The 27,396-nt window shown below is 34.0% G+C and overlaps 1 protein-coding gene across 3 annotated transcripts in view; it reads right to left on the minus strand.

The window, feature by feature from the left end:
- The window catches only part of CDH18 (cadherin 18), a 321,195-nt gene that overhangs the window by 46,680 nt on the left and 247,119 nt on the right, over window positions 1-27,396 (minus strand). For all 3 annotated transcript variants that reach the window (XM_088053404.1, XM_088053413.1, XM_088053400.1), the window contains exons 8-10: window positions 19,281-19,448; window positions 8,068-8,255; window positions 3,910-4,163 (exon numbers count right to left, since the gene is read on the minus strand). In XM_088053404.1, coding sequence (XP_087909530.1) covers window positions 3,910-4,163; window positions 8,068-8,255; window positions 19,281-19,448 — 610 coding nt within the window. The remainder of the gene's footprint in view (window positions 1-3,909; window positions 4,164-8,067; window positions 8,256-19,280; window positions 19,449-27,396) is intronic.

The following is a 27,396-nucleotide window of genomic DNA, read 5'->3' on the forward strand; positions in this document are numbered from 1 at the left end:
ACAAAGCAAGACTCAAAGGAGTGATCTGATGTTCCAGTACTTCTATAATGGGATGTCTTATTTCTCAAACACTACTCTTCAGTGTATAAGCTGTATAAAACTATGTCTTAGCTCTTTTCTGAATCACTGCCTTGGAGGTGGCTTGAGGAATAGCTGCAGCATTATGTTTCTGAAAACCATTCCACTGGCAACCGACCAGAGGCAACTGGAAAGCTCCAAGGATCATCTGAAGTGTGTGCTGTGGCTGGGTGGACTCACCACCCAAGGATCACTGCGCACAGGAAGATGTCAGGGTTTCAAGAAGCGCTGCCCTGCCCTGAGGCCGCAGGAACAGATGAGGGCTGCTCTCAACAAACTGCCAGTTAAAAGCTGTTTTCCCCACCCCTAACCTCCATGCCACTCTTCTGCATATGATTTCAGGAAGAAAAAAATATAATTTCTAAGTAGATATAGAGAGATTTTAAATGAATAATGAACTAAGAAAAAAATTTAATTAGAGCATTTAACAGTCATGGTTTCTTCTGTGTTGTGTGGGAAGAGACCTTTCAAGACCCACTTGCACATCAGATATTATTATAAGACATGACTTAACCCTGACCTTTTCAAGCAACAAAAGATATGAGTATGGAAGCAGAATACTTGACACAAAGCAATGAAAGAGGATTAGTTTCTCATAAATGTTCCAACAAGGCAGTAATACCTGTGAATGAATTACAAATAAGGATGTTTTCTTCTGATTTAGAAAACAAATTTCTAGGTAAATTTTGAAGTAATTTTCAAACTACTCAAAACCCCTTTATATTTAAAATTAACACATGATGAAGATTTAATATATTTATTTATTATGCTTTCTATTATATCTTCTTGTTATTCATATTTCAGTAGAATAATAATCTTATTATAAAACAAAGCATTTAAAAAAAATCCCTGAAAATGCATTTCTATATTTTCAGAGAAAAAAACATCAGTCAAGTTAAAAAGGAAAATCCTTCAGAACAGTCCAAATAGCCAGTCAGATAAGTACTGAATAAAGAGACCCCACTGATATGAGCTACATTTGTTATTACAGAGGTTGTTCTGCTGGGGTTTTAAGACTAAAACACTAGTACAAGCACTGGCAAAAAGTCAGTGCCCTCTGAAGACTGCTCAGCTCAGGAACAAGATGAAATCACTGTGATGAAATTGCAGTGAGGAAATAAGGACAAAACCCACTTTGTCTCCTTCTACTGATAGCAATAGATGCTGCTATTTATTTTTGTGTTCAGTTCAAATAACTTTAAAAGATTTCAGCTCTGTTAATTACCTTAACTACACTTCCAACCATTATTCTGTATACAAGAATTGTTCCTGCCAGCAAAATAAGCTGTTACTTTATTGGGCAGTGAACAAATCACACCACTGTATCTCTTTTAGCAGCCGAACAGCCAAGTGATATGGTTTCAACTGTGTGTGCCTAAATGCTTCATCAATCTCATACACAACAGCAGGTGTCTTCATAAAGTGGAAAGGATGCACAAGCGGATTAGGAAAGACTGATAAGCAAATCGCTGCTCTGTATCTTGCCCTGTAGCCTCACAATATTTGGAGGCGTATCTGAGCCATTTGGATAAGAAGCACTATTCTGTTACTCCCTGCTACACAGAGACCAGCAGAGCAAGTCCTATCTGTACCTATCTTCCCTGGAGATTGTGATCCCTGCTTCCTAAGAAATTTACACTGGATCTTCCTGGTTACATTTTTATAATCACTGTTTTGACTGGGGGGGAACAAAGAAGAGACTTGACCTTTACTTCTGGCTATCTTTCAGACTCACCAGGGTTTCAGACAAACAGTGGAGACATTTCCTAAAAGGCAGCACAAAAGGCTGTAAGTGCACTGCATGGACACTTCTGAGAAACACGGCCACCTCTGAGTGGCTCCTTTGCTCATCACTGTGGTAAGAGTGGAGCATGGGGCATGACCCTGACTCCAAGCAGAGCAGCATCTCAGCCCATGCAGTCTGTCCCACTTCTCAGGTCACACCTCTTCCAACCCATGGCTTCCCAAGCTGTAGGCAGATCTTGAAACAATACAAAGCCCTTCTGTACTACCTCACTTTTTCTGCGTGAAGTTGAGGAGCTGTCTATTCTCAGACTAGCATTTCTGTTCCCGCAGCAGGAAGCACAAGGAAAACTTGAGGGCACCCCAACCCAGCCTGGTGTCTATTTAGAATCCCACACAGCAACATGTTAGTTCGGGCCTTAGAGAACCAGCATCTTCATAAAAAGCCCACAGTCTAACAAATGACATTCGCTGTCAGTTCCTCCAAGATGGATAAAGCCTGGCTAGAGGGTGGACCTAGTCACAATATAATGCCAAGGATATCTGGGCTTCCACTGCCCTTGCCAAACCCTACCAACATGCAACTGAGTGAAAACTGGCTCCCTTCAGATCTTTATGGTTTGGTCTGTTATGTTAGCACTATAAATTTTAGTCCATTGAGACACAGAGATATGTAAGGAACAACTCAAAAATATATGTCAATTGAGGGGAAAACATGATATACAAAAGTAAGAACAATTTTTTTCCCTCAATTATATGAATAATATGGGTACTTAATATTCTGTCCTCATTCACTGGTTGCAAATTCAGGTTTGAAAAACAAAAAGGGCAAATACAAGAAGCTTAATATTTGGAAATACTTTTTTCCTTCTGATCCTGCTGTCTCCAAATTACTGCCTGTTTCAGCCAGAACATCTACTTCTGGCCTTCCCAGCCTTTGTACAAACTGCTGCTTCTTCCCTTTTGCCAGTTATCTCTTTCTAGACAAAACTGTTATGGGCAATCGACAGTTGAAATAACGACCAACTAGTGAAATCTTCACTTGACCTTCCTACTTCAAATATCCACAATGGTCTGACTGTTAGTAGCTTCAGAATTATAGTATTAGAACTACAGTCATTTGGCAGCTATTTTAGCAAAATTTTATTATGTATGTTATGATTTAGGCACAAATACCATAGTGGAAATTTTTCAAAGGCAATAACTTGCCAGTAAGAAATTGCATATATTGATTCTCTGACACGAAACATTTTGAATCTTAGACTATTATCACATAAAAACCTGATGTTTTCATTGTTCTGAAAAGATTGTTTCATCTTACCAAGACTATTACACATATCCAGCAGATTTCAACTCAGTCAGGAGACTAAATATGCCTAATTAGCTTAAGAAAAACTGTTTTCCAAGGATATAATAATACAATTTCTACGAAGGCTGTACCATTATGTCATGGAAAGGAAAAGCATCAAAAATGTTTTTGTGGATATTTTTGGGAAACTTTGTAAATCTGCTACCACCTTTGGCACATAAAGTTCATGTATTGTTCCACAAAATTCATCATTACACATATTTGATTCTTTTGATACTCCACTGAAGCTGAAGCATATTACAAAATATTGGGTTCATCCTCAACCCTCAAATATTGGGTTCTAACTCAAAGTTTGGCAAAAATGATCCTGTTTGTTTCTAAAAGGAAGGTGTATCTAAACCTGCCACTGTCTTGCACAGACGCCTGAGACAGCTACAGTGCAGCAAGTGTGCAGAGGGCCAGCACAATTCTGACAGAGAGGGGGAGAACAGTTCTGTGATATTTAACAGATTTACAGCAGGTTACCACTGGAAAATCAGACCTCGGCTCAGACCAATGATAGGAATTATAATGCAAACCAAATAAAGGCTGAAGGTTATGTTACTAAATCTAATCTATACAGAATGATCATGACACTGTTCCAACCTATGTTTCTCTTTATGGACTAAAATAGTACAAATAAACAGGCTTCATACATTCCAGATCTCACTAACCCTGAAGCTTGTGAAATTCGATGTCATGATTGAGTAATTAATCCAGATAATACGGTTTTACTATACCTTACTAAACTGTTGGCAGCATCAGGATCATGTGCCGTTACTGTGCCAACAGGAGTCCCGATCTTTGCATTTTCATAGACTTCCATGACATAGGAAGGCATAGTGAAGAGCGGGGGTTCGTCCACATCGCCAACAATGACCTTCAACATCGTTACATCTTTGAATGGTCCCAAGTGCGAAAAGCGAAAGTCAAGGTGAGTATTTGCTCCTTCTATATTAAGTGTGTATGATTTCTTTTTTTCATAGTTGAGTGGCTGTTGGCAAAAAAAAAAAAAAAAATTCTCAGAGCCATTCTATTCTCCAGTTTAGCCTGCTAGTAATTTAACATCTTTTCTGTTTAACTTAAATATTTCTTCACGGTACTGGAGATGATAATCTTTGATATTCTGGCAGCCACTGCCAAACCTTGTATACAGAAGATAAAAACAAAGCAGGATGGTTTCAGTTTTTCTGTACAATAGAATTTTAGAAAATATACTTGTTTTGGCAATAGCCCAGGTTTTAGAATGAGGCTGAGATTCAACTTTCATGATAATGTAGTGTCTGGATTTTGTCACCTTTTGGTTTTAATCAGTAAATCCTAAATCCTGAAAAAGGTAGAGACTGGTGTATTCTGAATTAAAATAACTTCACATCTTTAAAAAAAAAGTTTCATAGACAACAACATGGACATTAAAATTCTTTTTGGGCATCTCTTTTATCCTCAGCTGAATAAAGGCAACTTCTTGCAGGAAAACAGTCACTTATGGAAGAGACAGGAACTTTTATGACCAGGTGATTTTTCTAGTGAATGTGGATGTAGTGGCTACAGATGTAGTCTGTCTAACAGTCTCAAAACACAGTCATATCATTAAAAGGAGTTGCATATGCATGGATTTTTTTTTTTTTTGCAGAACCAGAATTTTTATTTATTATAGCATGATAATATAATTCCACTGATACCAGTATCATTCTGTGTGGACATGAAAGTCTGTCTAACAAAATCTCTTCATCCAAGTTTAAATCAGCATTTCCTGTCAGCCCAAGGAGTGGCAAAGTAGTACATTAGGCAAGACATATGAGGAACTCAGTTTATGGCTTGTCAATGTCAGTGTGTGCTTTGTAAATGAAATCTACAATAAATTTGACTGATGATGTATAAGAAAAATTGGTCAGGATTTATATTCACTTTGTATATTTCTTTGATTTTTCCTCTGTGTACTTAAGGACAATTAATTCATTCTCTGATCTCTAACAGTGCAAGGCTTTTGTGACCCTCACATTCTTTATTTCCCTTTCTTGAATGTAAAAATAAAAAGTTTTAAAGGCATTGAAATTTACCATACCCTGGTAATTCTATTACTATGCAAGAAAAAGCTGCTAAGTATGCTACTAAAGTCAATTCATAAAGAAATATAGGTTTAATAAATTCTAACTCAGATGTTCATTAATTTATGGGTTTTTTTGTTATGAGCAGTGAAATATTGAATAGCAATTTTAATTTCTCTGCAGCATGTATATTCTAAGAGTAAACAGGTTTAAAATAGGACTGCAACTTTGATGTCTTTTTGGAAAACCCAGTTTATACTGACAATGACAGAATTAACTTGTACAGGAAGATTAATTTCTCTCAGAAAACACATGACACACGGTCTTGTACTAACATAAACTCTTTCTTTTATCTAGTTCTTTGATCAGAAAATCAGACAATAACACTTTTTGTTTAAGGGAATAATCTATTCAGATAATCAGAAAAAGCTGACATTTCAAATATAGCCAGAGTAGTTTTTTGCTTTCATTTGCTTTTTTTTCTTCCTATAACATCTCATTCATTAGATGTAGATGTAAGGTAAGAAACAGACTTATGTGTTTCTAGATATGTAAATAATTTCTATATTTGCTTAAATTAACATAACACTGAAGATCATTGTCTTCCCCAGAAAGAAAGCAAAACATTTACATTTAAATGAATTAAACAGAAGTTTTGTTCATGTTTCTTATTTTCCCAATGAATAATGTCTTTCCATGACAATTACCAACATAACTTCAGTATGTATGATTTTCATGCCAAACTGAAAATGTCAAATGTAGTTCTAGTGACCAGTTACAGGGCTAACTGGAAAATGCTGCTGTGCATTATACCGTGCTTTGAGTTTCTAATGAGACTCCCAAAAGGAATGTCATATTAGGGTAACTGTAACTCCCAAAAGGAGTTATAGAATTTTATGAGAAATAACTTTTTCTTGAACATTTCCAGTCTCATTATACAAAATGCAAGAGACATGGGCTGTTAGACACTTGTTCTGGGAATCCTGAATGATACTTGCTGACTTGAGGTCAGGAAAGTTCTAGCACATTTTTCTGAAAATCATGACTAAGGGGGAGCATGATGAACATTCTTTTTTTGAAGGATACAGAGAAAAATAGCTTTTACTGGGCTATTTTGTTTGGGTTTCCTCCAGTTTCTTACTCAAACAAGGAAATGCTTGAGGTAAAGTGGAAATACTTCATGACAGCTTGTAATCAACCCTTTGTGGAAGGATCTTTGAGACTGAAGAATGGCTCGACAGGTCTGTCAACAGGAAAGATAATGAAAGTACTGGATATTTTGGGTCAGCCTAGAATGAGACTAGAAAGGATTCTAAAACTCAGAGCCTCTGCATACTGCTGAAAGGACTAAATGGAGGCACTGAAAAATTCTATTTTTCCATCAGAATCTCACAAAAGGGGAGTTTTAATATTTTGATGAGGATGTCATGACATTAGACACAATAATATATTTACTTCTGGCTTTTCTGATGTGTCTACTGTAAATTCTTCTGGAGAAGTACTAGAGGACAAATTATTCTATTCTATTGTTATAGAAGGCACTGGTATCTGACACACAAAACCAAAAAAATTTTGTTCTTAGTTTAGATCATTTATTTTGGGTGGGCTATCAAAAAAATCAGCTTGAAACCCAATCTAAATTAAAAGCCATTACAGGACACAGAATATTATATACTTATTAAACTGCATACAAGACCTGAGTAAAAAGAGAGAAAGAAAAAAAAAAAAAAGAAAAAAACCAAGATCACATTTTTAATACTAGATAAAGGAATAAGGTATCTGAAGAAATAATGGAGGTATTATACACAAATTTATGTAACTTTTAAGTGCTGAATTTCTGCTCAACTGGAATATAGCATTACCTAAACAAAACGTATGTCTTCTTGTCTTGATGTAAAAATGACTTAAGTTATTGTCATGTGTATGTAAAGGAACAGGCAACATATGCTTTTGTCATATTCTAAATCACAGTAAAAATTTTTTTTGAATCTACTTTGCCACAACCAGTGAGAAATGTGATTTAACAGATTTTTATATGTCTTTCATTTTGTTGCAAATTCTTTCTTTCTGCTTCATGTTTTGAATATGCATAAATGTTGTAGTTAATGAACAGTAGGCATGGTGAGCATACAATACTAATTTTAAGAAGAAATAATAGATTATGGTTTTAGCTGCAACAAGGCCATTAGGAAATAAATTCAGTGGTATAAAAAAGACAATTTACTTTTATGTGGTTGAAAAAGATGGGTATTACATAACTTTTAGAAAAGACACTGAGTTAAAGCTTTTTAAGATACTGGAAGAGATCTTTTAAATATTTATGAATTATAAAAATAATATTTCCCTGAATTAGAAACTATTTTGACTATCTTAAATACATATATATCTATCTGGAAGCAAAAAAAATACATCATGCTTTATGATAGCTTTTATTTATCCTCTTCTTTCACATTTTCTCAGGATTTAATTTCTCCAACCATTAACCAAGACCAGCATACATATTAGCAATTTTAAATGCGTATTAGCTTTTAATTTTTAGGGTCTATGGATATATAAAATTGATAACTACAAGACTCAACAAACCCACATGAAAACTCTCAACTGACTGGGACAAATATAGGAATTACATATAAATGATAACTCTGTAATAGCTTGACCAGTAACATTTTAAGTGTTTAGCACAATACTGGATTATTTAGATACCAGATGGAGAGAGAAATCAAATAATAACAGTCTATGAAAACTGAATTACACATTTGTTGCCACAGATAAAGTTTCTATGCTGAGATTCAATTAGGCTAGGCACAAAAATAAAATTTTCACACGAATTTTACATCTTCTATGGCTTACCTTCTTCAGAGAGAGAATTCCTTCCCTTGTTTCTTTGTCAGTAGATATGGAGAACACCCCAGAGCCATCACCATTTATAATTGTGTACTTCATGTCTGCATTTGAACCAGTGTCTGCATCATTTGCTTTGATTTTTCCAACTGCTGATCCAACTTGAGCTGACTCAGGAACATACAGCTGATAATGTTCTGAGGGGGAAAAAACAATAGCTTGAACCTTTTCTAGTCAAACTAAAGTAGAGAACCACTATGTGATTGATAGATGTCTGAGTCAATGAAAGAGCATTTACATATTTCATAAAGTGACAAAAAAACTTATGAACTTATTTAGATCCCTGAAAGAATTCAAAACCAAATTGTATTTGATTTGGGATGCCTTCATTCCCTATTCAAAATACAAATTAATGTAGAATTTTAGCTTTCACAGCTATTACTGTATATCACATAATACATAAATTACTTCATACCAGTATTTTTACAAGTTTATATTCTCCATAACCAACATACATATATTTCACCAGCTTACAATTAAATGCATAGTCAAGTGAGTACTTTTGAATTGAAAAATATGTTGAATTTTTTCCCAAAATCCTATCATTTTTGCAACATTGCATCATCTTCAATATGTAATTTTTACTAAAGAAAAATGTAATAAATCTTAATATTTTCCTCTTTGCACAAAAAAATTTAACTTTTTTCTTTCTTTTTAACTTTATTTTCTGTAAATGAAAATTAACATAATGGGTACAAAGAAGTATTACACATTAGTGCCCAGAAAAATTTTCCTTTACAACTATGACCTCCTTTCAGTGTTTTTGTAACCTGTAAGGTTAATAATTAGTGAAATATTTTTTGAAAGATAATTTTCTTAACTGTCTCTATGCTTTTGTATGAAATTTTCTACATGGAACAATGTTTTCTGGTCCTTGCGAAGGAAATAAAAGTGGCAAAGGGAAATAATGTCATTACATAAACCTCAATCTCCATCTGCAACTAGGCCAGAAAAACTTCAAACTTAAAGATTTCTCCAATAATGCTACCCTTATAATACAGCAGGGATTATGAAATCTACCAGAACTGAAAAGAATAATTTGCATCGAATGGAAGGTGTGTACATACCAACAACATCTTCATTTCCCATCTAAAAAACCCCAATCCAAATGCCTCCCTAAAAGTCTGCAGAGTTCACATCAGAGTTCAACCACCAACACAGTAAAAAAAGCAAAATAACTTCTGTCATTACATGTCTTCTGAAACTCTAACAGGTTCCTTTTATGTTTCTTGAAGGCATTCTGTGGCAGTGAATCCAACAGTGCAAAACTGAGTGGCAAGATCAGCACATTTGAAAGTGGACATATAGAATTAACATGTTGTTATGGTTTGCTGTGTTTAAACCAGATAGCATGACTGCAGAGGTACCCTTGGTAAGCATATAGAAAAAGAAAGGCAAAATTTAAATTGAATTCAGAGACTGAACCCAAAGTGTGGCAGAAATCCACTACAGGTTAGATGGACTGAAGAAATTATCAACCTATAGAAGCTGCATTTAAAAAGGGGAAGATATCATCAGTAAAATATAGCTGAGTTTACAGAAACCTGCTAGAAAACAGAAGATTTAATTATAAATGCATCTAGTTCTTGAACAACAGTTCCTAAACCTATTTGTTGTTTTGAATTAATTTTTGCATACTAGTCCATAGTACTAGTAAACAATTAGTGGTGCAATAAGGATGGACAAGTGCCCTAATCTTTGTTAGTCTAAAGGAAAAGAGAGGTTTCATAGGTAAAGAAAAAAAAAGTTATTATTAATTTTGGAAATCTCAAGGAAAATAAAACGTTCAGCAGAGCAAAACAGATAAATACAAAAAAATACTATCTAAAAATTCAAATGCACAAAAAGACAAAATTCAGCAACATGAATTAAACTATATTAGAGACATTTTTTTAGGCTAGTGGTGAAACTGGAAATGTTAAACTAAATCATTGTACACTTTATTGCTAGAAAGAGGAACTGATGAAAGGCTCAATTGAGCACTGGAACAGACTTCCCAGAGAAAAGGTTACAGTACTAAACTTGTCTGAGTCCAAGATGGATTTGGACAATGCCCTCAGCTACATGCTGTGACTCCTTGGGTGTTTTCCATTGGGACTTAATGACTCAGACAGGTCCCTTTAAACTCAGCATAATCTGTGATTCTGATTCTATGAATGTTTCCTTGGGAATTGGATAAAGAAGGTTTGATAGGACATTGTAAAATATGGGATGTGAATTTACAGTTCTGTATTGCAAATTATGAGTCTGTCTCAACCCTCTAAAACAATTGACTGGGAAGATAGAAGCCCTGAGGATCAGGTATGATCAGTCTTTTCCACCATATCTGACCATGTTGAACGGATTGTTCTTATGCTTCCAGCATTGCAGGAACTGTTCATTCCAACTGTATGCTTCTAAGCATTCCAGGAGCTGTTGTGAAGCAGAAATCTTTTGGGAATGGTCTACTGTTTTCTAGAGGAGCTGACCTGTTTCTCATAGATCAATAACCTTGGCTGATTCAGTTCTCAGCTTTTATCACATTCACTCACATGCATTCCCTTTGCTCATGATATGAGGAAATTAACACTTTCCAAATAATGTACTGCATAGGACACCACTTTGCAGAACTTTAATCTATGCAAATTGAAACATTTTCCAAATTCATGTATATGAACTTCATCTTTCAATAAACTTTATGGCATATCTGTCATTATAGTACAGAAATAATTTATTTATCTTTAGAACCATATACTTTAATTTCAATTAGCCTACAACTCCAATGCTGTGTCTTACTCTGAGAAAAGTAATTTCTCTGTCTGAACCTCTCAAAAAAGAAGTGTAACAGTATTTAATGAAAATCAATAAGCATATTATTGAAATTTTTGTGTTTATTAATCCATTCTATTCTGTTGATCATTTTGACTTACTTTTATAGGTTACAATGTCTTCTTGAACAGTAGACATTACCATACTTAGCAATGGGAGGAAGAGACATAATACTGAACACCAGCTTGGAAAAAGTGCTTATTACACTGGAGAGCAGGGCTGCTACTCAAAGGAACCTGGACATGCTGGAGAAATGTGCTAAAACAAACATCATATCATTCAGTGATGGCACCAGGGGAGGAATAATTGCATTCATCAGTACATGATGGGGCCAGCCAGCTGTAAAACAGCTTTGCAGAAAGGGACCAAGGCTTTACTAGACAAGACTCTTAATTAATTAAATCTTAAGTAACTTGATCTAACTGAACCTGCTTTAAGCTGCCCTTAAAGATTGCTTTTTCAAGTCTCACGTGAACCTATGATCCTGTCATTTATGAAGGTATGTCTCATGTTTTCTGCCTGCCATCTTTGAGAAGACCAAAGAGGAGCTTCAACTGTGGACTGTGCTCAATCTTCCTTGGTGGCTTTCTTTGAGAAAGCTATTCTTCATTCACAGAGCTGCTTGTTTTCATTACATGTAATAGATTATTCTGGATTTCTCTTTTGAGACTGCAGTCTTTTTAGAAGCCTATTTATCACAGTATGTCTTGGACATATGTCACATGTTCCTTTACTATGCTTATTTTTAATATAATAAATCCAGTTTTAATCCATCATCATTATGAGTACAGAAACTTTTATTATTGCAGAAGTTCAGTCAATTTTATCTCTACTAATTTTAATCTGAATATTCTTTTTGATGCCAACATCTCTTTCATAAAACTAAACTAAGAAATTTTTAAGAGGTATGTTTGGCTTACTCTTCTTCCCTGCCAAAAACCACAATGCTATTGCACTTTCTAAATGTGTTTGAATTATAAGTGAAGTTACTTCTTATTTACAAATATGACAATCAAAACACTTCAAAACTTAAACCCTTCAAACTTTTGCTTGCCGTGAAAGTGTGAAGAACGTGGAAACCTTAGGTCAATTTAAAACAAACAAACAAACATTCTTTGATACAAGAGACTCCTTTGGCTGAAACAAGAATTGTACATCTCAATGTCCCTGCTTTATACATCTCAGTGTAAAACAGGAGTTATGACTGCAGTTAAGATTTTAATCAGTGATGAGTTTATGTTCCATGACACTTTGTCTTTAGATACAATAACTAAAAGTTCTTGAAAACTTTCTGATGTCAGAATACTGAACTTTTGATCTTGGAGAACAAAGGTATTCTGGCTTCTTGATGTTTATTTTGATAAAATATTGTTATGCCACTCATAGGTAAAAGCAGAAACATAAAACTGGGTTTCTCCTGGATTTTCAGATTCACTACTTTCCTGTATGTATTGAATCCCCAAATACTTATTTTCCATGCAAATAGTATGGGAAAATGAGCATATGCACTCCGTAATAATCACTAATGAGGAACTTAATTGTTGGGTGTGATCTATAGCAGTCTCTAGAGGCTGTGCTCTGTTCAGCATATTTTATGCCATTTAAAGGGGGACGATGGCTGCATCACACAGCTTGGATAAAGCAGAGAGCAATATCAACACCTGTAAAGGGTTAAACTCAATTTGGAGTTTATTCTGTGTTTGTTTGTTTGTACTCTTGCTCTTTCCTGGCTCTAGTATAGCTAGGATTATGATCACATTGGGGTTTAACTTCATTAAGGACATGAAAATTAAGGCTTTCCAAAGAATACTCCTCAAAATGGAGTGGTCTTGCTCCCAATTCTCCACTCTGAGAGAAAAACAAAAAACATTCCCTCATTCCCAAAACCATTACAATCTTATTAATAAACCCATAGAAATGCAAACAAACAAACCATCAAAAACCTCCACTTTTTTTTTTTCTATCTAGACTGTTTTGAAGTTTTTTTATATGTATGACATGTCATTCATAATGGATCTGGTACACAAAAATCCTTATGGACAATACTCAATAAAATGAAATAAAACTCCATGGTACTGTTATGAGTAATGCTGATGCACCTAGGTGGTGCTAAAACTCAGTGCATAGACCACATATTTATTAAAAGTATTTAATCTGACTTCGACATAAGTGTATTTTCCCCCATCAGTCTTCCTTTAATATTTGAATTTCATAAACAATTCTGCCACCAAATTTTATTGTCATGAATTTTCATTAAAGGAGAGTTTTACAATAAGATATTTAATACTCTTGAAAAGTATTGTAATTAATTCATTAAATTTTACAGTAAAAACTGATTGCAGAAATCACACTTATTCTGCTCAGGAAACAGAACATCATGAGATTTCCTGTGTGATCAAATGCCATTAAATGACTTGTGATATTTCAGTATGATATGAAACAATTTGGTAGCTTTAACTTCAAATATTGTGCAAATATCAGAACATACAATTCTTCTCACCAAAAAAAAAAACAAAACAAACAAACAAAAAAATAATAAAAAGATGAAGAAGACAATTTTAAGACAATTAAACAAATCACTTTAGATAATATTTTCCAGTCTATGGCAGCATACACTCAAAGGTACATATACTTTTATTTCACGTCTTAACTCGCTTTTGAACTGAATGAACACATCTCAAGTAATGTGTTTCTCATATGTCCAAGGCATCCCTTAGACAAATTATTGATTCTGGCACATTACAAAGACACAGTATAAGAGTAATTTTAGAAAATCCCTCAGATCAGTAAGGGTTGTCTGTTTTACCACTCCCTAAAACAGCTCGTTGTCCTTGTGCTAGGACACTATCACTTTGCTAAGCAGGTATTTTAAATACTTCTAGAGAACCAAACCCCAACATACTTCTTCGTTTAAAACTAACATCTTCACCACAACAGCAGTTTTCCCCTGTTACCTTTGCTCCTGGCTGTTACAATCAGGAGGAAGTTTCTGAAAACTGACAAAAACAGAAACTTGATACTTGCCCCTCATTCTGTTTCTGATGTAACACTATAGCCATTTTCAAAAACAACAAGAAAAAGGTCAGGGCCTTGTGATAATTCTCTGTAAAGGCAGAAAATCAGTATACTTAACACTACCTGTATTCACAAAGGAAGTGTCACTCACTCAGGGAAACCTGAGCACTGACTTTGAAACCTGAGAACACACTTTAAAAGCTCAATCAATTCAACATATATCTACCTTCAAGAATACGTGAGAAGAAAAATACTTTTCAGCACCACAGTTACGTTGTGCAGCTATTACATCAAAATGTAATAGTCATACAGACAGGAAGTGATGAGCACGAAATGAGGAAAAGATATTAGTCTAATTATAATGAAAAAAATCTTAATAAATAAGCAACCTTTAAAAGTTGCTTGTAAAAGCAGAATACTTTTAGTTTCTTTAAAAGTAGAATAGAAAAGTAAACTTCTTCTACTAGAAAAGCAGAAGAATTAGGAAATTGTTCCTAATACTCCCTGGATACTGGATCATTGCTGGACTCATCAACATGTAGACACATAGAATGGCTTGGGTTGGAAGGCATTCACCAAAAGACAATCTGGTTTTAACTCCTCTACCATGGACAGGAACACCTTTCACTAGACCAGGTTGCTCAGAGCCCCATCCAACCTGGTCTTGAACACTTCTAGGGATGAGACATCCAAAGCTTCAAAACTTCACCTGTGCCAGTGCATCCTGATACCTAGTCTAAACTTACTCTCTTTCTGTTTAAAAATGTCCCCCCTTCTGATGTCATTACCTGCCCTTGTAAAAAGTTGTTCTCAGTCTTTTTTAGTAAATCCTTTTTACATACTGAAAGGCTGCAATGAGGTCTCTCTAGAGCCCTCTCTTTTCCAGGTTGACAACATGACCTCTTCCAGATTATCTTCATCAATGAGGTGTTCCAGACCTCTGATCACTTTCATGGCCCTCCTCTGGACCCACTCTAACACGTCCATATCTTTCTTGTACTGAGGACTCCAGACCTGGACACAGCGCTCTAAGTGGGGTGTCACAAGGGCATAGTAGAGGGGGACAATCACCTCCCTTGACCTGAGGGGTGCAACTCTTTTTATGTAGCCCAGGATGCAGTTGGCTTTCTGGGCTGCAAGCCCACACTGACTGTTCACATCCAACTTTCCGCCCACCAGAAACTCCAAGTCATTCTCCTCGGGGTACTCTTATTGAGTTCTTTTTCTAGTCTATTTTCATGCCTGGAATTACCCTGACCCAGGTGCAAACCTTGCACTTGGACTTCTTGAGCTACATTAGTTTACGTGGTCCCACTTCTCAAGCCCATAAATGGCACAATGATCAGGATCTAGATTATACTAGATAGGAAAAAATTGTAATTTAAAAAGATACAATTGATCAGATGTCAGCAATCTCAAGAAAAAACAGTTATCATGTCCTTATCTTGTTTTATTTAAAATCTGAGTTTCTTGAGGACACAAAACTTTTGCAATCTTTTTAACTCAATAGTCTCCAATAATTTTTAACCCTTGTCCAATTTCAGGCAAATCTAACAGAATGACAGAGACCTGAAACACATTATGATTCTATAAGCCTCTTAGCAATTACTGGATGAAAAAAGGAGAAAGACATGCTAAAAACAATCAGAGAAAATTTTGCTTTCCTCATCACATTTGTCAGGAGCCAAGTGGTAAAAGAGAAGGCAGATAGCCCTGGACTAGTCACCAGGTAGGACAGGACAGGCTGCAGCCCATGGCAGTGTGGAGTGAGAATGTGCTGACAATTCATGACACGAAGTTGTGACAGTTCTCATGACAGGAAATAATGAGAACTGGATCTACCACATGGAACTGGGGATTCAGAAATGACCACACTGGAGTAGTGAATTTCAAAAGAAAATGAATAGCAGATACTTTCATACTTAGTTAGTTAATGAGTTATATTAACAAGGCCAGATAGTGGTTACCTTACTAGCACTGAGCAGAGTTAATGTCTGCTTCTGGGATGTGAGTTTACTTTTTCAGAGCTAACAGGAGTATCTTCATATCACATTCCTATTTAAACATGGCTTTGCACTTTTCATACAATGATATTGCAAAAAGAGAGGCCAAACTAATTATGCATATACATAATTTCATATTGTTTACTATTGCCATGAAACTATCAAGCCTCAAAAATCAAGCTTTATAAAAAGTGTTTTAAGTCATGAGTTGTATTTCAATTCTGCTTTATCTTAGGGAACTGAACTAGATGTATCAAAAACCAAAATCTACGAATTAGAGTCTAGACACAGCAACTATAGATCTACACGCTGGCCAGAATGTAATCCTTAGCACTTGATGTACAAAGCATGTCAATAGAAGCCTCTGCCTAGTGTGATGATCTTGATGCTATCAGAATCTCCTCGGACTAAACAAAGCAAAACACAGAGAATTTATTCATCTTAAGCAACACCAGAGAGAATTCTTGAAAGAAAAATATACAGAATACTCTGATGTAGTTCAAGGCTGATAACACTGCCATTAGAAGATGGAATATCTTCTGGCAAATTATGAACTAAATTATGACTATGAAATTAGGGCCCTTAGTCATCAACCACATGGATCCATCAGTGGTAATACTAACAAGAACTGAGAGATGCAAAAATATTCCAATGCAGATCACTGTCTGTCAGCTTACATTGAATAGATAATTCATTTATTACTTGTCTCTTGAAAGAAAGGAAATTTATGATGTTGAAGGAAATCAGTATTGTACAAGATGCACAAGAAGCAATTGAGAAGCAAAAAACGTGAGGTTTCAGGCTATTCTGCTGAATTCACGACCCCTTTCCTACTTTTGAGACATACTACAGTCTTGCAATCAGAATTTTTCAGCTTTGTTTCCTATACCAGAAATAAGACTGATAAAATTATACAGTTCTGTTTCATATTATTCCTCCTAGATTTTATTTGTATTTTGGAAAATTGTTGCTCTTCTTTTAGGAGTTTCTGTGAAAGGAAGTCAGCTCTATTTAGAATGAATACAGAGAAAACCACAGTAAACCCTTTCAAACAGATATATGTACAACCTTTATTTCTAAGTTGTGGTTTAAAGTGTTTCTTTAAGGGGAAAAATCCTGCACATCTTACTGCATTTTGCATGTCTAACGAACACTGATCTTCTAAATCCAGAAAGGTACTATCTTTTAAATGTATGCAACAAAGAATATTTATAAATAAAACAAAAAATAATAGCATCAATCAGATGTACTTCCAAGCACGTTCTCAAGTAAGGTACTCATACAGTTAGAATCAGATTCAAAACTCACAAGTATGGTAACGGAGAAAAGGAAACTAACCAAAAGAAAGTCTGTGGTTTAGCTGAGGCTCAGCCTGTCCCAAGGGTTATACACTCGATATAGGCAGTTTTGGTTAGCACTTCCCTTGAATTCAATTCTGAATGTGACAAGCCTCAGTAAGTCTCATTTAGCATTCCGTCTAATAAGGAAATTGAAGAGAAATTTAACTGAAAATTATGGCACACAAAGGAAACAGAGGAAAAATTAACAAAGACATTATTTATTTTAGAAGACTTGTGTATATAGTTCATGATGGTAACACAGCCTTTTTTAGACCAACCGTATTTTCATTCTCTATTACTAACATGTAGCCACTGCTCTTTTGCAAGGTGTTTAAAATATGGTTCTTGAAAAGGAGAAAAGAAATAATGTCACTCATAACTGCGTATAGGAATCTTCTGTAAGGAAAGAAAGAAAATGTTCGTATTCTACAAGATTTGTTTTAGAAATAATATTTTGTGTTGAAAAGAATAAATATTAAGATGAAATTTTATTCTGCCTTTATAAGTTTTCATTAGATGTGAAATATTTTGTAATTTTCAATGATATTAGAATCCTGTAAAATGTATAAATTATTATATGAACATTTTATGTTTCTTTGACTTCTGAAAAAAATATTAATACAGATAAAAGCATACGCCAATGTACATTTCTGCTTGCCAATCAGTTTGCTATTTAAACCCTTCCATTCAAAATAAAAGAGGACAGTTCTTGAAACCTGATAGGTAGGGATCCATTCCTGCATCCATTGAGTCTGCAGGAAACATAAGACATTCTTTCTTTTTAATTTAGCTCGTGTTCAAAGGTAAGCCTTACCTTTTGCCTTTCCAATTGTTAGGAAGTATTAAATAGAATGATGGATGCAGTGAAGAATTTGTGAAACATAAAACCAAAAATACTGTTTTTAAGGATGTGTTTCAAAAACTTTATGTTTTCAAGTCTTCGTGAGGCACAGAGAAGATACTCATTTCTACAACACTCTTAATAAGCCTACTTACTGTTTGGCCAGATTTTATATAACGTGTATAGCCTGGGAGCTTTGTTTTTCCTTGGAGCCTTGTGATCTATACTATTGTTTATAAATCTTTTCATTCAAACAGCTTAAGGCATTTCCTGGTGGATGTACCTATAGCTACCAGGCCAGTATGTTCTACAGTAGCTCACACAATATCTGAGCCAGATTACAACATTCTTGTTGGCTTTGAGTGAATATGCAGAAAAAATGCATTTATGTTCCAGAAGAATTTTGAATGAATTGTTGACTGAATTCAGAATTCCTACAAGATCCCAGCTACTGTGTCAGATTAATGTGTACCCAAAGTGCTGGATAGAAATTAGCTTCCCATTAGTGGTCACATTAAGATATTCTGTTCTGGTATTTACTCTTGATATATTAATGTGATAATATTGTTTAAAATCAACACCAACAATTAATTTCACTCTGACAAAGTCAGACTCGACCATTGCACAACAATAGTGACAAACACCTTAGGTTTTGACCAGCTGAAATGTAGTAATTGATCTTAAAAGTTTAGTTTGGTATAGAGAAAGCAGAAGCAAAAAAACTTGATAGATGCATATGAAGTAGCCAAAGGCATGTTGTATTAAATATTTTATCGAATAGCCTTTTGCTGCTTTCTACCATAGGAACATCATCATTCCCTCGTGGGATCAAAATCACACAGTTTTTGAAATATGCATTTAACAAGAACTGGATAATAACCCACATATGAGAACAGTATATTTTTGTAACCCATCTCTATATTATCCATTGGTTATACTGAAAGAAATCTTTACTGGTTTCAGTATTTTAGCTATGCCGTCTTGGTGCTTTATCTGGAACTACTGGAAAATTTAGAAATGTTGGTTAATCCAAATGCTTTCCAAGCTGCCTTTCCCCCACGAATCTGACTACTAACTAGATTTCACTAATGGCTTCTTACTTCACTGAAAATCGACATGATTTTCAAATCAGTTATATGTTGAAATTGTACATACTCTGAGGAAACCTGGGTGGATTGTCGTTGACATCTGTGAGTGTGATATTTACAGTTGTTGACCCTGACAGCCCTCCGACCTGCCCAGCCATATCTTTGGCTTGAATGACAACGGAATAATGCTCTCTGGCTTCCCTGTCCATGTTGTGCAAGGCAGTCCTGATGACTCCTGTGAGGGAAAGAAAACAAACAAAAGATCAAGATTCGCTTCTTCAAGCAAAAGCAAAGGCTGGGTATAACTTTTCTTTAAAGGAAAGGAGGAGTTAAGTTGTTTTCAGTTATTTGTGCCATATATATACATGCATAAAACACAACTCTAGATGCTGCTAGACAGTAAACCTGCTGGATAATATGAAGAATTTCAAACAATATTTATTAAATCAATTACTATATTATGAAATAATTATTCTAACATTCGTAACATTCCTGACCTAAAGTTACATTGCCAAAAGAACAGTTTTCTCATGTAACTCTTTAAATAGCTACTTAATAGAAAAACTAATTACTTGTAACTCTTACCCCAAGGAATAAGACACAAGGTGTTTTCTAACAAAATTCTAACAAAATATAATTTCTTAATTAATATCTTAATATTAATCATATCTCTTAAAACTACCCCAAAGCTAGATTTTCTTATTTGAAAAATTTTTAATAGATTTAGTTTTGTTTTGGATACATGTCAAACGTATAGATTTTTGTTTATGCTTGACTTAATAATTGCAAAGTAAAAGGTAAACTTTTTATTGTTATTACTGTGTTAGAGAGAGAAAACCAATATTGAATGATGCTAAAATTCTATTATTTTTTATTATTTTTTATCTATTTATTTTTTATCATCAGAATTTTTTTCACATTTAGTTACCAGCACATATAGAAGCAAAGACTAAAATAAAAGCAGGAACAGACAACTCTGTTGGCACAGCTTCAATAAGGAGACCTTTTTCACCTATGATGATGCCCGTAAATTAAACCTGTTAATCTCTTTGATCACAGACTGACAGAAAAATCATGGAATTCAGTAAAGAGAAATGTCAAATGAAGTAGTAGGGAACCAGTAAGTGCTGTGGACCGACAAGTTGGGAAGGAGCTTTGAGCTTTTCAGAAAAGAATCTGGTGTGGTCCTCAAATTGAACATGAGCCAGCAGTGTGTCATTGCAGCAAACAAGGCCAACATCTTCCCAGGCTCCATCATGAAATGCATTGCCAGCAGGTTGAGGGAGGGGATCCTTCCCCTCTGCTCATCAAATCTGGAGTGCTGGGTCCAGTTCTGAGCACACCAATACATAAAATACATTTATAGACTAGAGAGAGTTTCATAGACATTAATAAAGAAATATGTAAAATGCCCAATTTATTAACATAACATTTTTAAAGAGCTAAAATTTTAGCTTAACTTCTGTTGGATTTTGAAAGTGAGCTCTTGCTATAACAGGTAAGTAAATATACCATAGCATTATCAGATGTTGCTTCTGGGTAAATTTTAATCATATAATAATTACTAATGCAAAGAGTCTTAAGAAGTAGAGCCATACTCTTCAGAAGAATTTTATGTGCAGCACGATTCTCAAGCTTTTTTGATTCCCACAGATTCAGATTATGTAAAAAGTATTTTCCAGAGCATATTTTTCCTTGTGTTTTAAAAATACTTTTTTTGCATTTCTTCAATAAAATCATTTAACCATTATTACATATAAAATGGAAAAAATAATGTAGTTTATACCATTGTTTCCATTCTCTTCTGAAAGCAAATCACACAAAAATAAGGAGATCCATGCACAAAGAATATTTTTTAAGTATCCATGAAGTTTTAGAATTATTTTAACACAGTTTTGCACTGTAAGTTACTTTCCATCAGAAGTGTAGATTTGGACAAACTGGCTAAAAATAGTATACCAGTCTAATTTACTTCCTCAGTGCTTTTTTCTTAAAATGGTACCTTTTGAAATAGATATTTTTTCAGAAATTCCAACATGATATATTGAAAATAACCATGACTTATACACACTATACATTTAGAAAAGGAAATTTATGGAGTCGTTTAGATAAAAGTAACTGCTATAATTTAAATATGCATTTTCATCAAATTAAATATGGTTCACAAAATTTGGTACTACTCTTCTGAGAATTCATTTTACTGATAAATAGGAATATGGGAATGTACTAGAACTGAGAATGTCCTGCTTTGACTTTTCAAATTAATTGTTTTAGTTTTTTACATTGAAACCAGATGTATCATGCTTATGTACATGCACATAAGAAGTATGGGATTTTTTAAAAGAACCTTCCATTTCAACTTGTAACAGACCAAATGTAACATAGTAGAACATATCTTCTACACTATCCTCCCTAGTATTAGACACTTGCTTTTTGAAATTAATTTAAACAAACAGAAATTCCCCTGATTAATGCTTACTTTCCTCTGCTTCAAGGGGTATGATACTGAGTCAAGACACGTAGATAGTTAATAAGGATTTGTGGATGACTGATCATGACTAATAATTTCATCTGTCTCGCAGCAAATTCCTCTTCTCTGAAAACTTAAAACTGAGACAATGAAATAGGGCAGGCTCTTAATTTCAAAACATTGTATGCAAAGTTTAGAATAAGAAAACTAGTTTTAAAGTTTTGATGGGCTAAAGGCAGAAGGTGAGAGAAGATTCAGCTCCCTCTTTTTCCTGGGTTTCATATACATTTATACATCTTGAAATCGTATCATCAGTGTGAGGTATGTAACTACTGTGAGGACCCTAATGCTCTGTCCTTGTCACTAGCAACTCCACCAACTGTCCTGGCAGTGCAGCACTAAAATCATGTATAATCTCAAGTTTCACTATTGATCCCAAAATGTGTAAAGAGAACTTTGTTGCCTTTTTCACTAAGATAATATTAAATGCTCCAGTTTCTTTTAAAGTTGGAATTGCCCCTGAGTATCTTCTGTATGCTTGTCAGGGGTTATATATCCCACAAAAAGACAGGAAGTTCATCTCAAGAAAGATATTTCCCTGACTAAAACAGTTACCAAAAAAAAAAAAAAACTGAAATAGAAAGCTGTCACAGGTTTTTTAAATTTAAACACAGCCTTAATTTTGCCTCATATTTTTTAAGGCAGCACTGTGACCCTGTTAACCAAGTACTTTCAGCAATGCCTTCAGTATTTATCCATCTTTAGTAGGAAGGAAAAGAAGAAAATTTAAAAAACAAGATGTAGGCGTCATTACAGGTACACACCATACTGTTTCTGGTATTAAGAAAAGAATTTATTACAGAAGTTTGACTGCTATGTCAAAAATCAAATGCAACATATGGACGGGTAAATCTATTAGAATGGAGCTAAGAAGTACACACAGCTTTGGACCTCTGCCCTTACAAACAGTCATACCTATTTCCATTTTAAAAATATGAGAGTTGTTTTTTTTCCCACATGGAAGGCTCTCCCAGAACACATATTCTTCCAACTTCTTTTCTAAGTTTATGCACCTATAAAGCACACCAGTTTTTCTAGGGTTTTTTAATTTTAATTTTTTTTGTTTGTGTGTAACAATTTGACGGTTTTGAAAATAAAATTTTCCAATTTGAATCTATCTTTCTTGACCATGTATGATGAGAAACCTACTTACTTTCCAGTTAAGATTTTAATAACACCTATTTTAATTGCAATATTTTTATTTTTTATATGGAATACATGATATTGATGACTGATTTATTATTGAATAATAAAACCCGTATCATTTTTCTCAAGTGACATTTCCAAATTAATGAGACCAGAATTACTGTAGAACCATAGAATCTCTTAAAGTGAATTGGACCAATAAGGATCAAGTCCAAGCCCCTGCTATTGCCAGGACTACTTAAAACTAAACTATATATGTCTTATAAGTAATTTTATTATATAATGCTATTAAACTTGATTATGCTTTTCCTCCTCTTGCCCATAACCACAAAATCTTCTTTCTCTATACTGCAAGTTCTTCACAACCTTTTGCAATCGTGACATTTCGTCATGATGGTCCTGCATTTATCCTCAAAGTATAAGATGAAACTGAGAAAAAAGAACACTGAGATGAACGATTGATATATCTACTACTGTGGATAGCTCCTTTTCTTCCCTTTTCCCAAACATTTCTGGATTTGAGAAAGTCCTGAAAATAACATTATTTTTCGCAAGTTTTACTTCCGTCTCAGGCTCACTGAATTAACTCCTGTTACTGAATTGCAGTCAATACCTTTTTTTTACCAAATTTTCTTAAAGATACTTCTTATGCTCTGCAGCATATGACCATGTGTTATGTCTTCTTTTTTAGCATTCTGCGAAGAACCATTTAACTTACATGAAAGAAAAGCTACATCAGAAGGATCTACAGTAACTGAGACTGTAAAAATCAAGACTTTTTAATTCAAGTGGAGACAAATACTAAGAAAATATCTTCCACAGCCAGGTGTGCAGCTATGCATTTGCTGAAGTATTTTACTAAGTACCTACCTATTTGTCTGGTACACTTGAAAGAATTTATCTTTTTCCTTACACAAAGTAAGAATTCATTTAGGTTCAGTAACCACTGCAGAATTTTATTTTACAGCCTACTTCCTGAATGTCTGAATTGCACCCAATAAAACAGGGTGTATTTTAATATTTTGAGCTCAGAGGTTTTCTATTTAGTGGGGAAAACAAAAAATAAAATAATCACACAGCTCCACTTTAATGGCAAACTATTTTGTCATGGGGAACTAAGAATTTTTTGATTGGAAAATTTCCATTCTGTTGTTGGAACATGATCATGGTCTCTAGAGATTTGATGAAAGGCCAGTGGGTCACATATGATCCTCCATACTCTAGTTTCTAATATATCTGTCATGCCATGATCATAGACAATTATGATTCAAATGTAATTTTAAATATCTATTTAATAGCTAGCTAAATGTGGGATTTACAATTTACTGAGGGATTTAAAGTGTTTCAGGTGGTAATTTAATAATATTATTCCTTCTTTTGGAATGAAAGCACTTTTTTATCACTGCTTTTTCTAGGGTATGAATTTAGCCTATTTTATTGTAACTTAATATTCTGTACATATCCTGTATATTAAAACACATTTCAAATTCTAATATTATTCCACCTTGAAAGAGAGGCACAATTTTTCCATTTTAAGACAGATACTTAAAAAATCAGCAAATACTTTTTTTTCCTTAAAATTTCAAAAGAAAGTTAAAATTTAGAACTCTCAATAGACGTAGACTTGAATTTGTGATTTGGTTAAAAATGTAACTGTAAACACAAAACTGCAATATAAAGCTTATGGTCTTATTACATTCTGAATTATTTTATAACAAAGATGGATTTAAATCTAGCCCTTTGATTTAGATCTGCTTTATATAACTAACATTTTGTTCCTTTACAGGGACATACCTACACACTTCATGGATGAAAGTCATAGCACTATAGAAATTACAATTAGTGGTCAATTTTCTCCTCTGGTCATGACAATAGTACCAAAAGACAGTATAGCCTTCTTTAAAGAAAATTAGCATTGAAATGAAATACATGAATCCAACATTTAAGGACAACTGCTAAAAAATAAAAAGTAAGAATATTTTAAAAGGAAAATAGTAAACATTTTAAAAAAATAGGCTAGAATAGGATTCATTTGGTATTAAAAGCAGGAGTTGACTGACCAGACTGATTGTATTACAATTAATATCTCCAGGAGAAAAAAAATATTTTAAAATAACTATTAATAAAAAATATCCTTCTCTAAGGCTAAGATGTTACTCATCTTAATGAGTAACATATAGAAATTACAAAATGAAAAAAGGTATTTTGCTGATGCCTCCTAAATCAAGGAATATGAAGAAATTTTCACTGAGTGGAAAATACACCAATTTATGTGGCAATTGCATGGATATCAAATGTGATCACAGCACCTCCCAGTTTTCATAGTGGGACAATCAAATTAATTAAATTAAAAATTTGCTGCCATGACACAGGCAAAGGTAAAGAGTGCTGGAAGCAATTAAATTACTTGATAAGTGCAATTTCTTCAGATATAAACTTCTTACGGGAATTTAATCCTTTGTGAGGAGAAAAAACCTAATGACATGTGACAAACAAAACAAGTAAAAAGGGGATGCACCTCTGAACATAGCAGATGGGAATTAAGTACATGAATCTTCTCAAAGAACATCACATTTGACAAGAGTTTAAAAAAACCTGAATATTAACTACTTATATTCAAAAGCTTGGAAATCATGCTCTCTTAAAATAGAATAGAGCGCTACTATTGAACATTTCTTCTTGTAATGTCACATACCTTCTGGCCTACACAAACATATCTTTAATCTATACTTTGAAAAAAAATGACAAAGAAAGATACAGATGAAGGTTAAAGCTGCTAATATTCCAGGAATAATCCAAAGCTCCTTATTACTTCCTTCATAATGAAAGAAAATAAAGATGGAGCCACAGATTTTATTTCATATTTCTCATCTACTATTAATAAATTATTTTTTATGCAAATTTAACTTTTTGTCTTTAACAAGTGCATAATAATATATCTAAATAATTGGAGATAATTAGTATACTTTCCCATTATTTTGAATAATATTTTGGCTTCTTTTTAAAGTAGATCACCTTGATAAGAGGCCAAGAAGATAGACAATGACTATGGGTATAAATCCCCCCTTTCTAATAGGTTCAAAGTGGTGCCCAGCTAATAAAAAAACTGAATTCAACATACAGTCTTGAAAAGATTCCACATCTAGACAAAATTTTGTCTATTGAATAATTTAATTACAATGGACTGACAAGGTCAAGACATATAATTCATATTATTTGTCAGTAAGAAGACCGGCTTAGCCAACGCACCAAGCATTTACACATTGGTTGTGGTTTTTTCTCCCTGTGATACTCACTCCTTACACACCCACAAGTGTTCTACTGAACAGCAGTGCTTCACTGACCCTTGTATAACATGTTATGGATGTTACAGCATTATGGCATAACATAATTTTTGTAAGTCACTTAAGATGCAACCTTACTGAGCACTTCAGTATGCTTATCTGCAAAATGTGAACGAAATGCATTGAGACTGGTGTCAACATGCAAATATGAATCATTTTTTCCATCGATCCTGGATACCTGGATTACAAGGAAAACAATTCTGTTAATGTCCTATGACAGTGGCCATGCAAGCTAATACCTTTTTAAAGAAAAACTATTAAATTCAATAACCAGCAGAATACCATCAATAAAAAAACAGTTTTTAATTGTGGGAAGCACTTTAGTGCTAGATATAGTGTATCAGAGTGTAAATATGTAGATATGTATATATAATACAACTACCTTAAAATATGAGTAATTGGTTTCCTTAGAGGCCCTTGACAGAAAAATTCTAGAAAAGAGTATTATCATAATGTTCTCTTGAAAAGCAAAATGAATGACCAAAACATTTTTAAATTCTTTGAAGCTTCTGTACTTGTATAAAAATCCTAATCTATTCACACAATAAAAAGTATTAGTTCAAATTGCATAAGAGAAAAAAATATCTAAAACTGTACTCTGGATAAACAGAAGGCTGATTAAGGAGCCATGGCAGATACCAAATAAATATTTTCAAATGCTGAAAATGTGTCTGTGGCAGCTTTAGGTGAACCACAATTTTCAGAATTTTCTTATGGACACAAATATGATGGTGATATATAAATAAAATTTAAAGGAATCTTATAAAGAATCTGACACATGTTCACAAATACTATTTTCTTTCTTAGACCAGACATCCACAAAATCTTTGTGTATAAGGTGACATAATAGGTAGCTATTGACTTCTGTTGAGATTCAATCAGGAATTATTAACCCAAAAGTCAGACAGATCTAGTCAGAGAAAAGGTAAATCTCTACCTGGAAGTACAATAAATCTTAGGATTGACTTACAGCAGTCTTCGTTGTTCATTCGTTACAGAACACTGCTATCAAGAAAATGATTACTGCATTACTGAATTACTGGGGTAACTTGTGGAAAAGAGGCACTCTCACACCACAGTAAATTAAAAACCTCATAGTAAGGTCACACAAAGCATAAAATATGACACAACTCAATTTTATACAGCTGTTTCTAATTTGACTG

Source organism: Pseudopodoces humilis, chromosome 1, assembly GCF_049639895.1.
Source record: "Pseudopodoces humilis isolate 2021_Gansu_Grassland_sample_001 chromosome 1, ASM4963989v1, whole genome shotgun sequence".
Taxonomy (NCBI): Eukaryota; Metazoa; Chordata; class Aves; order Passeriformes; family Paridae; genus Pseudopodoces; species Pseudopodoces humilis.